This window comes from Lissotriton vulgaris, chromosome 6, assembly GCF_964263255.1.
Source record: "Lissotriton vulgaris chromosome 6, aLisVul1.2, whole genome shotgun sequence".
In the NCBI taxonomy this organism is placed as follows: Eukaryota; Metazoa; Chordata; class Amphibia; order Caudata; family Salamandridae; genus Lissotriton; species Lissotriton vulgaris.
The window spans coordinates 1,689,034,555-1,689,049,244 of record NC_141694.1 but is presented as its reverse complement, the minus strand read 5'-3'; the positions used below and the strand labels follow the sequence as shown (position 1 = coordinate 1,689,049,244).

Genomic DNA, 14,690 nt, shown 5'->3' with positions numbered 1-14,690 from the left:
ACTCTGGGAGACAGATCTTTGAGCCCAGATCCACACTAGTCCATCAGGTATTTTTTTAATGGTAGTATAGCCCTGATGGCTCCCCTCCTCTAGAAAAAAGAACTTAGTAGTCTTTATACTGCCCTGGTGGGAGATTGGGGTTCTAACCCAAATCCATCTTGCCCAAGGGGCAACAAAAAGTCACTAAACATCATGAATAGTGATTGGGTTGGGGTCTAGGTGCCCTTGCATTTGGCTACATGCCTCCACACCTCACCCAAACAGACTTTCTGTGGTGCCAACTGTCCTACCATGGGGCTGCACCCCTCCACCCCTAAAGCCCATACAATACTTGTGTCCTTCTGGTGGATTTTCCCCTAATCTGCCCACCACAGGGCAACAGAAAGCCTATGGTATACCAGTGATTTGTGTCCATAAAAAGAAAGAAAATGGGGCTGGTGGGTCCTGCCAACAAGTTGCACCTCTGATCTCCAGATAGCAGAAGCTCTTTCTTCCCCCTGTGAATACATCAAAAGAAATCCCAATTTCCTTTCAAGAGGGGTGGTCAAAGTATTTTGGCCTTGGGTCATCAGGCACCCAGAGAACCATACTAATCATGGGTATTTATGACAACTAGTGGGCTAAAGAAGTCCAGGGTGATCTGACTTGCATTGATCTCTGCACACTATTTTACTCAGAATGCTCTTTAAATGTCAAATATATGCCTAAAAGCACCAAATGTCCTCTCATATATCATGTGAAATGGCTGCAGTAGTTATGCTGTGAGACAGCATTCACCCAAGGAACACTAGCAACCCGGGCACTTGTGAAAACTAGAGACCAATGATAATCAATGGTGGTATGGCCTAAACGGACTTCATATAATTTATTTGTCTAAAAAAGCCATGTGACCATCAAAACAATGCATATAAACACCAAATGGGTCCAAGTGCTGTAGCCATTCCAATGGAAAGTGTACTTTCCATTGGAATGGCTACAGCATTTGTACCCAGAGTCCACTGGCCCCTAGGTAACCATACTAGCCCTGGGCATTCCTGAGAACTAGATATGCTGGCGTGACTTTTGGATATTCCTACACATTTTTGTCTCCCTAAGTACACTGCAAATGTGAAAGTACTAGTCAAAAAAACACAAATTCCCAACAATTATGTGAATGAAATCTCAGAAATATTCTGCCAATGACAGAAGTTTTGCTTCCTACATTGTCCAGTTTCACAAAAACATTGTGCCTCAAGAAGGGGTGTGCTTAATCCATGTGACCAGACCAAAACTTGAAGAATGAGGATCACATTAATTTGCCATGGTCCAGTTGCCTGTCCAGCATAATAAGACCACCAGCAAATGTGGTACAAGCAGACGACAAGTGAGAATCCAAATTGGTAGGACCTTTGCATTTGGCTGCAAGTTCTGGAGTTTTCTGTCACATACAATCGAGGAAAACAAGTGTATTTCACAAATACTTGGACATTTCCATGGCATTCTGGGTAGGACAAAATGGTGGTTTCATGGAAGCAACACAACACGGCATTTCCATGGATTGCTAGTTTTCAGAAATATGTACGGGTGGTAAGTTTCACTAGGGGCAGGTCAACCCCAGGCATAGTCTAGTGTTTGTAGATTATTCTGCACAGGAAAACTTCATCTGACCCAGGCAATCTAGGCAATCATCATTTCCCCTTGTTTTCTTGCTTTCTGGAAAGTCATGGGTTCATGAGTTTCCCTAGATGTCAGTCAACTATGAGCAGCTAGAAGACCGAAGGTTTTTGTATCAGTAAAAGGGGTGCACTTCCTGTTCATACGCATATGGTTTCAAAATAACATAAATTCTCCAGGTGCTATACGGCGAGTGGACAAACCCAAACCACTCCTGTGAGTAAAGAACTACTCCTATCAAGTAAACCGTTTGCCGAAGCACTCTGTAAAGTAACGACGTTTTGTACAATGACAATATACAAGCACATTCCAGAACACCAATATGACAGAAGTGAACAAAGTTCCACAAGATGAGTAAATCTTGAAGTCTTTAATGAAGAGTACAGCCAGCCGACACGTGTTTCATCGCCTTCGCGATTCCTCAGGGCTGAAACAGACAAATGAGTAGCATATAGCACATTCTTTGAACAGATATATTACCATACCAGACCATGTTGTCTGGACATTATATACATGTAGTCAATGCTTCCTCCAGCAGTGAACATACAGTGAATTGTTCAAGCTCGTTTTGCTAGTGCCACCACAACACATCCGTGTCGAATAGGGTGTCTACAGTCGAAGTTCTATGAAGACGTGAGTATGGGTGATAGTGATAGTGATTGTGATGGGTTTGTGTGGACGGAATTAGTTACTCAATATATGTGTTCAATGATCCCAATGACACATAGAGACAAATCCTGCTACGCAGCGAGAGTGTCCTAACCGTGTGCGGCTCTTACATCCTTCATGCCAACCTTGTGAAATAGTGCAAAATTTGTGTCATTGCGAAAACATACCTAGATGGCCGTGTCAACATCAGAAGGTCTGTGATATTGTTGAGAGAAAAATAAAATCGGAGAAATCTCATCACTAACCACACTTGAGTGATATTAGGGCAAGATATCACCATAATGAGACTGTCCAAAAAGAACTGTACGTCGACTCACCGCTTAACTGGTGATAATTCCGACCCAGCCGGGCCTTCCACTAGTAGCACTGGTTTGAGTGCGTCCAGAAGCGGTGACAGTCCTAATATTTGTGACACAATCAGGGTAAAATATGTCACTGTAGATATATATTGTTGAGATTTGCCGGGATATTACCATCTATTGGCCACAAATCCGTTACATACGTCGAGTATTCTGTATTAACCTATATACGGTGGCAAAAGAATTGACTTTGATGAGACTGCGAACACTCTCTAACTCTGAATTTTAAACCGCATCAGGTTACCTGTCAAAAGAATTGACTTTGGTAAGATAGCGAGCACTCTCTGACCCCTATATTCACGCTAGTATAACTATATATAGTAGTTACTGATGTGAGCTTTATTCTCTTCAAACAGCACTCTGTCTAACCACAGAAGGTCCGAGTTTTTGGTGAAGAACCCCGAGTGATTTCCGAGCCCAACTTAGACGCATATTCCTTTTAGATATATGTAAGTGGAGTAGAATCACCGTATATAGGTTAATACAGAATACTCGACGTATGTAACGGATTTGTGGCCAATAGATGGTAATATCCCGGCAAATAATGTTAGATAGGGAATTCCACCGCATGCATTTATAACAATATTATTCTAGTGAGAGAATCTTTGTGACATTCTTTGCGCAGGCAAAGTCTGCCTGGTCTAACAATGGACGATCTCAACAATATATATCTACAGTGACATATTTTACCCTGATTGTGTCACAAATATTAGGACTGTCACCGCTTCTGGACGCACTCAAACCAGTGCTACTAGTGGAAGGCCCGGCTGGGTCGGAATTATCACCAGTTAAGCGGTGAGTCGACGTACAGTTCTTTTTGGACAATCTCATTATGGTGATATCTTGCCCTAATATCACTCAAGTGTGGTTAGTGATGAGATTTCTCCGATTTTATTTTTCTCTCAACAATATCACAGACCTTCTGATGTTGACACGGCCATCTAGGTATGTTTTCGCAATGACACAAATTTTGCACTATTTCACAAGGTTGGCAAGAAGGATGTAAGAGCCGCACACGGTTAGGACACTCTCGCTGCGTAGCAGGATTTGTCTCTATGTGTCATTGGGATCATTGAACACATATATTGAGTAACTAATTCCGTCCACACAAACCCATCACAATCACTATCACTATCACCCATACTCACGTCTTCATAGAACTTCGACTGTAGACACCCTATTCGACACGGATGTAATGTGGTGGCACTAGCAAAACGAGCTTGAACAATTCACTGTATGTTCACTGCTGGAGGAAGCATTGACTACATGTATATAATGTCCAGACAACATGGTCTGGTATGGTAATATATCTGTTCAAAGAATGTGCTATATGCTACTCATTTGTCTGTTTCAGCCCTGAGGAATCGCGAAGGCGATGAAACACGTGTCGGCTGGCTGTACTCTTCATTAAAGACTTCAAGATTTACTCATCTTGTGGAACTTTGTTCACTTCTGTCATATTGGTGTTCTGGAATGTGCTTGTATATTGTCATTGTACAAAACGTCGTTACTTTACAGAGTGCTTCGGCAAACGGTTTAACTATGAGCAGCTACCTACAGCCCAAACAATTCCACTATGCTTTTTTGGGCCTTTCCAGTCAATGGTGAAGGGTCCATCCAAACAAGTGAGCGGCCATTTTTATTGGAACAAGCTAGGTGGTAGGATATTTGTAATTTCCTTCAGATTCTGGAACTTTCCTCTGCATAAATGTGAGGGCAATCTTCTGGATTCTGGCGAATTTAGGTCCTAACACTGCAATAAACTTTGTCCTAAGAAATTTCTTAATTTAAAGCAAAAATCTTGACGTTTCCACACTGTGTTTTGGGTGTTTAGTTATGCCGGAGGATAGGCCCACCCGTCCAAGTTGGGTACCATTTTAATAGTGAGAAGTATGAGAATGCAGGTTATAGGACCTTTATCATTCCCAGTGATTTTGGGCTCACAGAAATGTTAGGAAATTCTGTGCATTTACCCAGCGTGTAACGTTTACATGGCATTCTGAGTGAGAAAAGGTAATCGAATCCTTGCATGTCATCCCAACCTGCTCTCTCCTGGGTATATACTTTTGAGAAATTTTGGGGGTTTGTAGGTTTCCTTCGATTCGTCCAACCCCATTCCCCAAATTTTGCACTTACCCGCATCTCAACTACGACTTGAATTCAAAGCACAAATCATGGCTTTTCCATGGTACCGTCTTCCTGTCCAGGGTGACAGGCCAATGCAAACAAGTTGGATACCATTTTTATTGGGAGAAATCTGGGATTACTGGATCATCAGATTTTATTGTTCCCCAAAGATTCTAGGATTTCCCCCACAGAATTGTTAGGAAATTATGTGATGAAGTTTGACATTTGCAGGGCATTCTGGGTAAGAAAAAGTAGTGAGATCCTCTCAAGCTTCACTTCCCAGGCCTGCCCTAGGTATCTACTTTTCAAACATATTTGGTGTTGGTATGCTTCCTTCAGTGGGAACTGACCCCAGACCTAAGTAATGTAGCTATGACATATCCATGCTGTGCTTTTGGGCGTTTCCTGTCCCTGGCGAAAAGTGAGTGCATTCTGTTATTCCACCCAAAGTGTAATATTTGTAGGGCATTCTGGGTAATAATAAATGTGGGGGATATGGTAGAATCCACACAAGCCACATACCCTTAGATTAGGAGTTGGAGGTTTCCTTGAGGGCCAGCTGACCCAGGCCAAGATATAGCAGACCACCTCTACAGTAGACTTATCCTATCAAGTCATCATTTCCTCTCTTCACATGGTTGCATTTATAAACCTTTCCTATCCCATACAATAGGCCCACTCACATGGGAGCATGTATAAAAGTGAGAATGCAGATTGTTAGGACATTTTTTAATACATATGTACAAAAAACACATTTTGAAAAATGTCATCAGAATCACCTGATATTATGGGGAATTTTAAATTCTGAGTGGTAAAAATAACGCCAACTATAAAACTCAGATTCTTGTGCACATTTAGAAAAAGCACAGCTTTCCTTCCTACGATTTGGCTTCTGTACTAAAACTCATAGATGAAAACACTATTACCTATATTTTCCTTCTTACTCTCACTATTTTATAAAATTCATCAATTAGTTTCTTTGGTAAAACTTTGAGTGATTTACACAAATGACCCCTTGCTGAAATTCAGAATGTTGCTAGTTTTCGTAAACGTATATCTGTTTGCATTTATCCATGGGTGTCACACCTTTTTCATCCTGAAGCTGCAAGTAGCCAATGTATGAAATCTTGTCCACCACTTGGAACATTGCAAAATGGGCTTGTTCCTTTTTTCAACTCTGCCTGTTTCTGAGAGCTGGCAATAGGGTCATCTTAACAAAGCTTATATTAATGCAAGAATGCACAAGTTACTTACCTTCGGTAACGATATATCTGTAAGAAACAGTAGTGAGTATTAGATTCCTTACCTTAGAATATCCCCAGGCGTCAGACTGGATCCGGAAACTTTTGCGTAGCAGTACCCTTGCGCGTCGGTAGGCGTCGTCTGCGGCTCCGCGTCCGTTGTCGGCGTCGTTGGCGCCAGGATGACGTCACCGCAGTACTTAGACGCCGCCCTCGCGCGCTGACGTCAGTTCTTATACATAGCTTTTCCGCTCCAGAAACGCAGAGCCATGATAAAAACCAATACTGGTGCCATGAAACTAGGGCCCTGAAAGGGGATGACCTTAACCCTAGATATCGGTTCGCAGAACGGGGAGGATGGGTGGGGCGGTAAGGAATCTAATACTAACTACTGTTTCTTACAGATATATCGTTACCAAAGGTAAGTAACTTGTGCATCTGAAAGAAACAGGTTAGTATTAGATTCCTTACCTTAGAATAGCTACCCCAGCAATACCAACCCCGGTGGTGGGTCTGCGAACCAATGATCACACCAGAAAGTCCTGGAGAACGGAACGGCCAAAGAAGCCATCTATCCGGACTTGGCTGTCCAGGCAGTAGTGTCTTGCAAGCGTGTGCAGCGAGGCCCATGTAGCTGCCTGACAGATGTCCTGCAAGGGGACTCCCCGACCCAGGGCAGTGGTAGCCGCCGTGGCCCGAGTAGAATGCGCCCTCAACCCAACAGAAGGCTCCTTTTTAGCCAAGGAGTAGCATACCTTGATGCACAACACGACTCACCGACAGATGGTCCGCTTGTGCACCGCCCGACCTTTCTTAGCGCTCACGTAACCAACAAAGAGTTGGTCATCCACCCAGAACTGGCGTGTGCGATCCAAATAGAATGAGAGCACACGTTTTGGGTCCATACGGTGGAGCCTCTCTTCCTCTTTCGAGGGATGCGGAGGCGGAAAGAAGGTGGGCAATGTGATGGACTGCCTGATATGGAAGGCTGTGACTACTTTGGGCAGGAAAGAGGGTCACATCCGCAACACAACTTTGTCCGGATGGACAGAAAGGATGGGAGGTTTAGAGGAAAGAGCCAGGAGCTCACTGACCCTCCTGGCAGAGGTGATGGCAACCAGGAATGCAGTCTTCAGGGTAAGAAGACGAAGAGGACAGTTATGAAGTGGCTCGAAAGGAGCGCACATCCGATAGGTCAGAACAAGGTTTAAGTCCCACTGAGGCATCACGAAAGGAACAGGGGGAAACATATGAGTGATGCCCTTCAAAAACCTATTTACAACTGGGGAATTCAACAAAGAGGGCTGATCAAGGAGCCTTAAGAAGGCGGAAATAGCAGAGAGGTAGCCCTTGATAGTGCCCAGAGCAGAGCCCTGCTGGGCAAGAGAGAGAAGAAAGAGGAAAACCTCTGAAAGAGGGGCAGAAACGAGATCCACAGCCTTTGCTGTGCACCATGCCACAAATTTGTTCCACCTGCAGGCAAATACTGATTTTGTGGAGGGACGCTTGGCTGCCAGAATCACATCACAGACTTCAGGAGGCAAGTCAAAGGGCCTCAACTGCCGCCGCTCAATCTCCACGCATGTAAGTGGAGACTGGACAGGTTTGGGTGGAGGACCGTCCCCTGCTGCTGCGACAGAAGGTCCTCCTGAAGAGGCAGACGAATTGGGGGATCGACAGACATGCTGAGTAGCTCGGGATACCAGTATCTTCGTGCCCAGTCTGGAGCCACAATGATAACTTGGGCCCGGTCGCGTCTGATCTTCTTCAGCACTCTGGGCTGAAGTGGTACAGGCGGAAAGGCGTACAACAGACCGCAGCTCCACTTGCGACGAAAAGCGTCTCCGAGCGAGTGCCGCATTGGAAATTATAACGCGCAGAACTGATGACAATGCGCGTTCTCTTCTGTGGCGAATAGATCTAACCAAGGCTCTCCCCACTGCTGAAAGAGGCCTTGCGCCACGTCCGAGTTCAGACGCCATTCGTAATCCATCATGCACCGAAGGCTGAGTTTGTCCGCCCTGGCGTTCAGGGAACCTGCCAGGTGTTGAACCACCAGGGTCACGCCCTGATGTTCCCGCCACTGCCAGAGGCGCAGAGCCTCCTGGCATAGGGTCCACGACCCCACCCTGCCCTGTTTGTTGCAGTACCTCATGGTGGTGGTGTTGTCCGTGAACACCTGCTCTACACTCCCCCGGACAGAGGGGAGGAATGCCTTCAGTGCAAGCCGGATCGCCCGCAGCTCCAGAAGGTTCATGTGGAGCCGGGACTCCGCCGGAGAACAGAGGCCTCTGATCTCCGCCTCTCCCACGTGGCCCCCCAGCCCTGGAGGGAAGCGTCCGTCACAACTACGTGCTCCTGTTGGGGTAGGGAGAGGGATCTGCCACTGACCCAATCGCGGTCCGTGAGCCACCACTGTAACTGTCTTGCAGTGCCCTCCGAGATCAAGACATGGTTGGACAAGTTGCCCTGATGCTGGACCCACTTAAACTTCAGGTCCCACTGCAGAGCCCGCATCCGCCACCGGGCGTGATGCACCAGAAGGATGCAGGAGGCCATCAGCCCCAGAAGCTGCAGCGTCAACCTGACCGAAACTCGGGATAACGGCTGAAAGATCGGAATCCGAGCCTGAATATCCCAAACCCGCTGTTCGGGTGGATAACCCCTAAACTGCGCCGAGTCTAGAACCGCTCCGATGAAGAGGAGCTTCTGAGAGGGACACAGGTGTGACTTCGGCACATTGATGGAGAACCCCAGCAGGTGCAGGAGGTCGGCCGTAGTCTGGAGGTGGCTGTCGACTGTCTGGGGCGAGCATGCCTTCAAAAACCAGTCGTCGAGGTAGGGGAAGACTGAAACCCCTAACCTGCGCAGGTGAGCTGCGACCACCGCCATCACTTTCGTGAACACCCGTGGGGCGCTGGTACGGCCGAAGGGGAGCACGGTAAACTGAAAGTGCTCGTGGCCTACCGTGAACCGCAGGTAACGCCGGTGGGCTGGCAGGAGGGGGTGTGAAAATAAGCGTCCTGCAAGTCCAACGCTACCATCCAGTCTCCCGGGTCCAGGGCAGCTAAGACCTGAGCCAAAGTCAGCATCTTGAACTTCTCTTTCCGGAGGAAGCCGTTGACATTCTGCAGGTCCAAGATAGGGTGTAGGCCCCCTTTGCCCTTCTTGGGAACCAGAAAGTAGCGGGAGTAACAACCACACCCTACTTCTGGCCCAGGAACGCGCTCGATGGCCCCCTTGGCCAAGAGGGCTGTAACTTCCTCTCACAGAAGACTCAAGTGATCCCCCGACACGCGGTGGTACTGCGGTGGCATGGCTGGAGGGGTCACCTTGGAGGGGTCACCTCGAAGGGGACGGAGTAGCCCCTTTGGACGATTTGCAGCACCCACCTGTCCGATGTGACGGTGTGACGGTGGAGGATGTGATGGCGAACCCTGCCCCCCACTGGCATCACATGGGCCTAAAAGCTCAGACTAGGAGGGTTTTGAGGCAGATGCTGCAGGGCTAGGTGTGGACTGACCTCGCTGTTGTTCCCGACTGCCGCCACGGCGGTTACCACGTCCGCCACCGCACTGGATTTTAGTCTGCGGGCCGTGGCTGGCAGGACGTGTGAGGGCGCCCCTTCCTTGGCCACGAAAGGAGCGAAAGGCAACAGTTTGCTGGCGCGGGGCCGAGAGGCCCAAGGACTTGGCCGTAGCCCTGGAGTCCTTAAAGCGCTCAAGTGCACTGTCTGCCAAAGACATGGCCTTAAGGGTGTTTTGGACATCAGCCGAAAAGTTGGCGGACCTCAGCCAGGCGTGGCGATGAATCGCCACCGTCGTTGCCATCGCCCTGCCCAGCGAGTCTGTGGTATCCAGCCCACACCAGATGGAATACCATGCCGCATCTCGACCCTCCACAAGGGCTTGGGTGAGTTTATTCCGACCCCCTCCGGACATTGTGGCAGCACGTCCGTGACCGTGTCCGAAAGAGAGTGGATGTAATTTCCCAAGAGGCACGTGGTGTTGGCTGACTGCAACCCCAAACTAAGTGACGAGAACATCTTTTTACCATACTGTTCGTACCTCTTGGATTCCCGATCGGGGGGAGCTGTCGGAAATGCAGTTTGGGAGTTAGAGGCCTGGATGACCAGGCTCTCTGGGGTGGGGTGGGTGGACAGGTAGCAAGGGTCGCCCGGAGCCGGCGCCTGGCCACGTTCCTATCTACAGGCAGACCTGTAGCGGGCTTGGACCAAGTGCCCAGAAGAACATCTGACAAGGCCTCATTAAACGGCAGGAGAGGCTCAGCTGAGCTTGCACACGGTTTAAGGACCTCAGTGAGGAGGTTAGTCCTCACGGCCATGACGGGGAGCTCAAGGCCCAAGGCCTTGGCAGCCTGCGTCAGCACCACACTATAGGCAGCCCCCTCCTCCGTAGCCACGGTAGGAGGAGAGACAAAACCAGTGTGGGGCGAAGTGTCCAGACCACTGGCCTCCCCTAGCTCACCTGTCCAGTCCTGAGAAGACTGGCACTCACTTGCCAGAGGGTCCTCGGACCCCTCCCAATCCTCCTCGCCACCTATCTCCTGATACTCAGGTTTAAAGGATGGGGCCGGGTCGTAGAAGTAGAAATCTCCTAGCAGCATCAAATACGGCACCGAGCGGAGCCGCTTTGACGCCGGACCAGAATTGAGAGTAGGACCAGACACGGCGTCGTCCTGGGACGGCACCGGGGGCGACACCCTGGGGGCCGGTGCCGGAGAGGTCGTGAGGTCGACCGGGGACGATCTGGAGCCGGATCTGGCGGTGCCCTGCGTCGTCGAGACGGAAGTCGCCGACGGCGCCGGGGCCGAAGCACCCGACGGCGCCAGGGCCGAAGCACCCGGCCCTCTTGGGGACCTAGTCGGGGCAGCTTGGTCCGATGGCGCCGCAGAACCCGACGGAGGAGTGAGCGACCTCATGGCCATGAGGAAGGCCTCGATCTCCTCCGGCGTCGCGTTCTGCCTAGGTACCGGCGGGTATGGAATGGGCCGCGACGCCTGAGGCTCCGGCGGAGCCGCGGGGCGGTGTCGCCCGAATCCCCGGCCAAGTCGCCCGAGCGTCAGGGGGAGTCAGAAGAGCGATTTTGCCTCTTCGAATTCTTGTGCCTCTTACCTGAGGACTTGGAGCCCAAAGACTGACGACGACTCCCGAAACTGTGGTGACTCCGGCCCTGCCACCGGTTCCTCGACCTCCTTCCGGACCGGGACCTCAAGCGGCGCGGGGCTGACTGCCTGAGCTCGAGTCGCTTGCGGGTCCGCTCCCTTCTAGCTTTGGACGTCAGGGCCCGGCAGTCGGAGCAGGACTTGTCGTCGTGGTCGGAGCCCAGACAGTGAAGGCACCGGCGATGGGGGTCGGTAACCGATATCAGTCGGCTGCAATCAACGCAGGGTTTGAACCCAGGCATCCCTACCGGCACCGTCGGAGTCAAGTGACTTCGAAAGATGATCAAAAGGGATCGAAAAAGTTAGTCAAAAATTGACCAAGGGTACAACTTTTTCCAGATCGGCGCCTGATGGCGCGGAAAAAAGAAGAACTGACGTCAGCGCGCGAGGGCGGTGTCTAAGTACTCCGGCGACATCATCCCTGCGCCAATGACGCCGACAACAGACGTGGAACTGAGGATGACGCGCAAGGGTACTGCTACGCAAAAGTTTCCGGATCCAGTCTGACGCCTGGGGATATTCTAAGATAAGGAATCTAATATTAACCTGTTTATTTCAGATAAATAGTTTTATTGCTCCTAGCATAAGCCATACCAATAAAACCTTTGGAATAAATAAAAAAAATAAGTAATAAAATAAAGGCAGAATTATCATTTATATAATACATGCATGAATAATGCCTTAAGTTAAGAGACTATTAATAATAGTAAAGATGTATTTGCAGGTAAAACAGTGTCAATACATGTAAAAAAAGTGCCTCTTTTATATGATCTCCCAATTTGTTTTGGAATAATACTGCTGATTTTCAACTCACTGGGGCACTGGTACTCAGTCCATTGTTTATGTGCTGTGACCCATAAAGCATGATAACATTGGCTAACTCCTAAACTGAATATGTAGCTTCCCAGAAAGGGAGTAAATTTATGGTACAAGAAATGCACTAATGGCATATAAAGGTTAAGTTTGCTGTGGACTGCTGCACACATTGTACTATCACTAGACTGACAAAGGGAACATAGCTTCAGGCTTCTCTGTGTAGCCTGACTCCAGCATCTTTTAAACCTGCAGGCAAAGCTGTCAAATAACAATATTTGACAGGCAGGAAAGAAACCTACATTTTAAGTAATAAACAAGTAACCCCCAATTAATCCTTGTAGCTCGCAAGGTGTTGGTGCCCAGTATTTAAAGGTGGTACATGCAAAGATTCAATTAATGCTGGCCTGTAACTACAGTGACTAGCTCCAAAAAGTTTTTCCTTGTGAAAGGATGTAACTGTTCTATGATAAAAATTATAGTTTCAAAAATCATAATCGTGCTATCTCCAATTTGGGAGAAGCTACTGGAATATTACAAACACTATTTTAAATGTTTATTATAAATCAAATTCAGTTGCTTTTTTATACATAATCAGGAAAATTGACTTTTAATAAGTTACACTTTACCTGGCTGAGTTTGTAGTGGACAAGTTACTATTAGCTTGCTGGCAGATGGCCCTGCCAGTGCTTTCACTTAATGAGGAGTGAAAACTACTTCCAGAGCAGAAACAATGGCTTAGGCCTTTTTGCAACAAGACCTAGATGTGAGATATGTGACAGATATCAACTCAGGAAGGACAGCTGGGGAGGGTCCAAGAACTTCATTATATTGAAAAGGACTAGGGTGAAGCCAGTCCATTCACAGTTAAGTGCCAAGGGAGGCCAGGGGAAGTGAAGCCTATTGTTCTGTAGGTCCTCTAGTCTGCATCCAGTTTGGCACCAGCCCAGTGGGTGAGTGAGCTGGTCCCACAATCAGTTCAGATTATTAGATTTGCCTTCGAATAGTGCACTGTGAGATAGTTTGCAGTAAGGCAAACAGGATATTCTTCAAAAGTGGGACGGTTTGTCCATGGGAACTTCTTTCTCATTGGTTAGGTAGTCACTGTAACCCGCTGGGTAGTAAATGCCATAAAGGGTATCTCACCCACTGCTCAGTATAAACCTTTTTGGACCTGCAGAAGAACTGAAGAGGATTGGACCTCGTACTTGACACCTGAAGGGCTGGACCTACTCCCACTTGTACTCAGGACTGAGAATTGGCCTAAAATCATTAGTTGGCTGGCCTCCTCTTTGGTTCCAGTGGCAAAATATGGTGCAAGAGGCCTTTTTCCTGATTGATCACCTTTTTTTGTTTTAAAATTAAGCACTGAAGATAGCATTCATTTTTGTGCGACAAATCGTGAAGTGCATTGTTGTGTCTCATCCCTCTTATTGCACTTTGTATGTCAGATTTAGATTGAGCACTCTCCCAACTACAGCTCACTTATAAAAATCAAGGGAAGTTCAAGTGACCAATTAGCTCTGCAATTTTCACAATTGCAGAGCTGATTGGTCACTTGAACTTCCCTCCATGCTGACAATAATTAAGCCAAAATTTGTAATAGGTGCTAGGTTACTCATAACTAGAAGGGGAAAATGAGAGACTAAAACAATAAAGGCAAGATCAGGCTTTTTAATGGAAATGATGTTCGCTCTTCAGATCAATGGAGCTCAAACACATTGGCCACGATTCATTTACATACATGCAATTTGGGTAATAATGTGAAGTACATAGGCTTACAAGAGAATTTAACAGTGTTGGGTGGTCTATCCTCTGCAGAAGGAAATAAATATGCATATATGGTTTATGCCACACACCATGCGGTTTACACCAGTGCATTAGTTGTAAGAATATGTATTCAAGCAGACCCACCAGAATGCAGTCTCATTGCATAGATCCATAGTGTAACCAGTGGAGATCCAACATCAGAATGATCCTCAAGTCCAGAAGGGGCATCATGTGGCACTCTACTAATGTCCTAATATAGGAGTTGAGCTTTGCATTGTAGTAAAAAATATGTGAATCTGCAATTATTACTGCATTTGTTGCAATTAACCTGTTTTATTAGGCCATATTTATTTTTACTGGCATAACAGAGAGAGACAACAGACTAATATAACTGTGCGCTATATTAAATGACCTTCATTTATTCATTCATAAGTAACTATAATTTACATTGAATTTTAGTAAAAATCAAAAGGTCTTGGCTAACTAACACCAGACTGACCTTGGCTGCCACCCTCTTGCCTTTGCTAATGCTTGTTTGTAAAATGTATTTAAAACCTTCGTGCAAATAGATAGATAGATAGATAGATAGATAGATAGATAGATAGATAGATAGATAGATAGATAGATAGATAGATAATCTTAATCACAGCTATCTTTGTGTATTCATTTGACCAGCATTTGCTCAATGTGGCTTTCCTGGCTGTATGTGGGTTGTTGCGTGGACATCCTACATCACTAACTTTTTATCTGGATTTGATATTTTAGGAAGAGCGAGACATGTTAAAATTCCAAGAACCTAACGCTCAGCGATCACAAATTCTGGCAAAGTGAGTAAAACCTGTATGTTTAATGTCTAGTATTTTATCGCTCTCAA

At 47.1% G+C, this 14,690-nt stretch overlaps 1 protein-coding gene across 3 annotated transcripts in view; it reads left to right on the top strand.

The window, feature by feature from the left end:
* LOC147709322 (spermatogenesis-associated protein 7 homolog) overlaps window positions 1-14,690 on the top strand; it is a 1,261,012-nt gene that overhangs the window by 820,540 nt on the left and 425,782 nt on the right. For 2 of the 3 annotated variants that reach the window (XM_086925461.1, XM_086925462.1), the window contains exon 8: window positions 14,582-14,643. The exons of the other annotated variant lie outside the window; for it this stretch is intronic. In XM_086925461.1, the coding sequence (XP_086781587.1) occupies window positions 14,582-14,643 (62 nt within the window). The remainder of the gene's footprint in view (window positions 1-14,581; window positions 14,644-14,690) is intronic. 3 annotated transcript variants of the gene reach the window in all.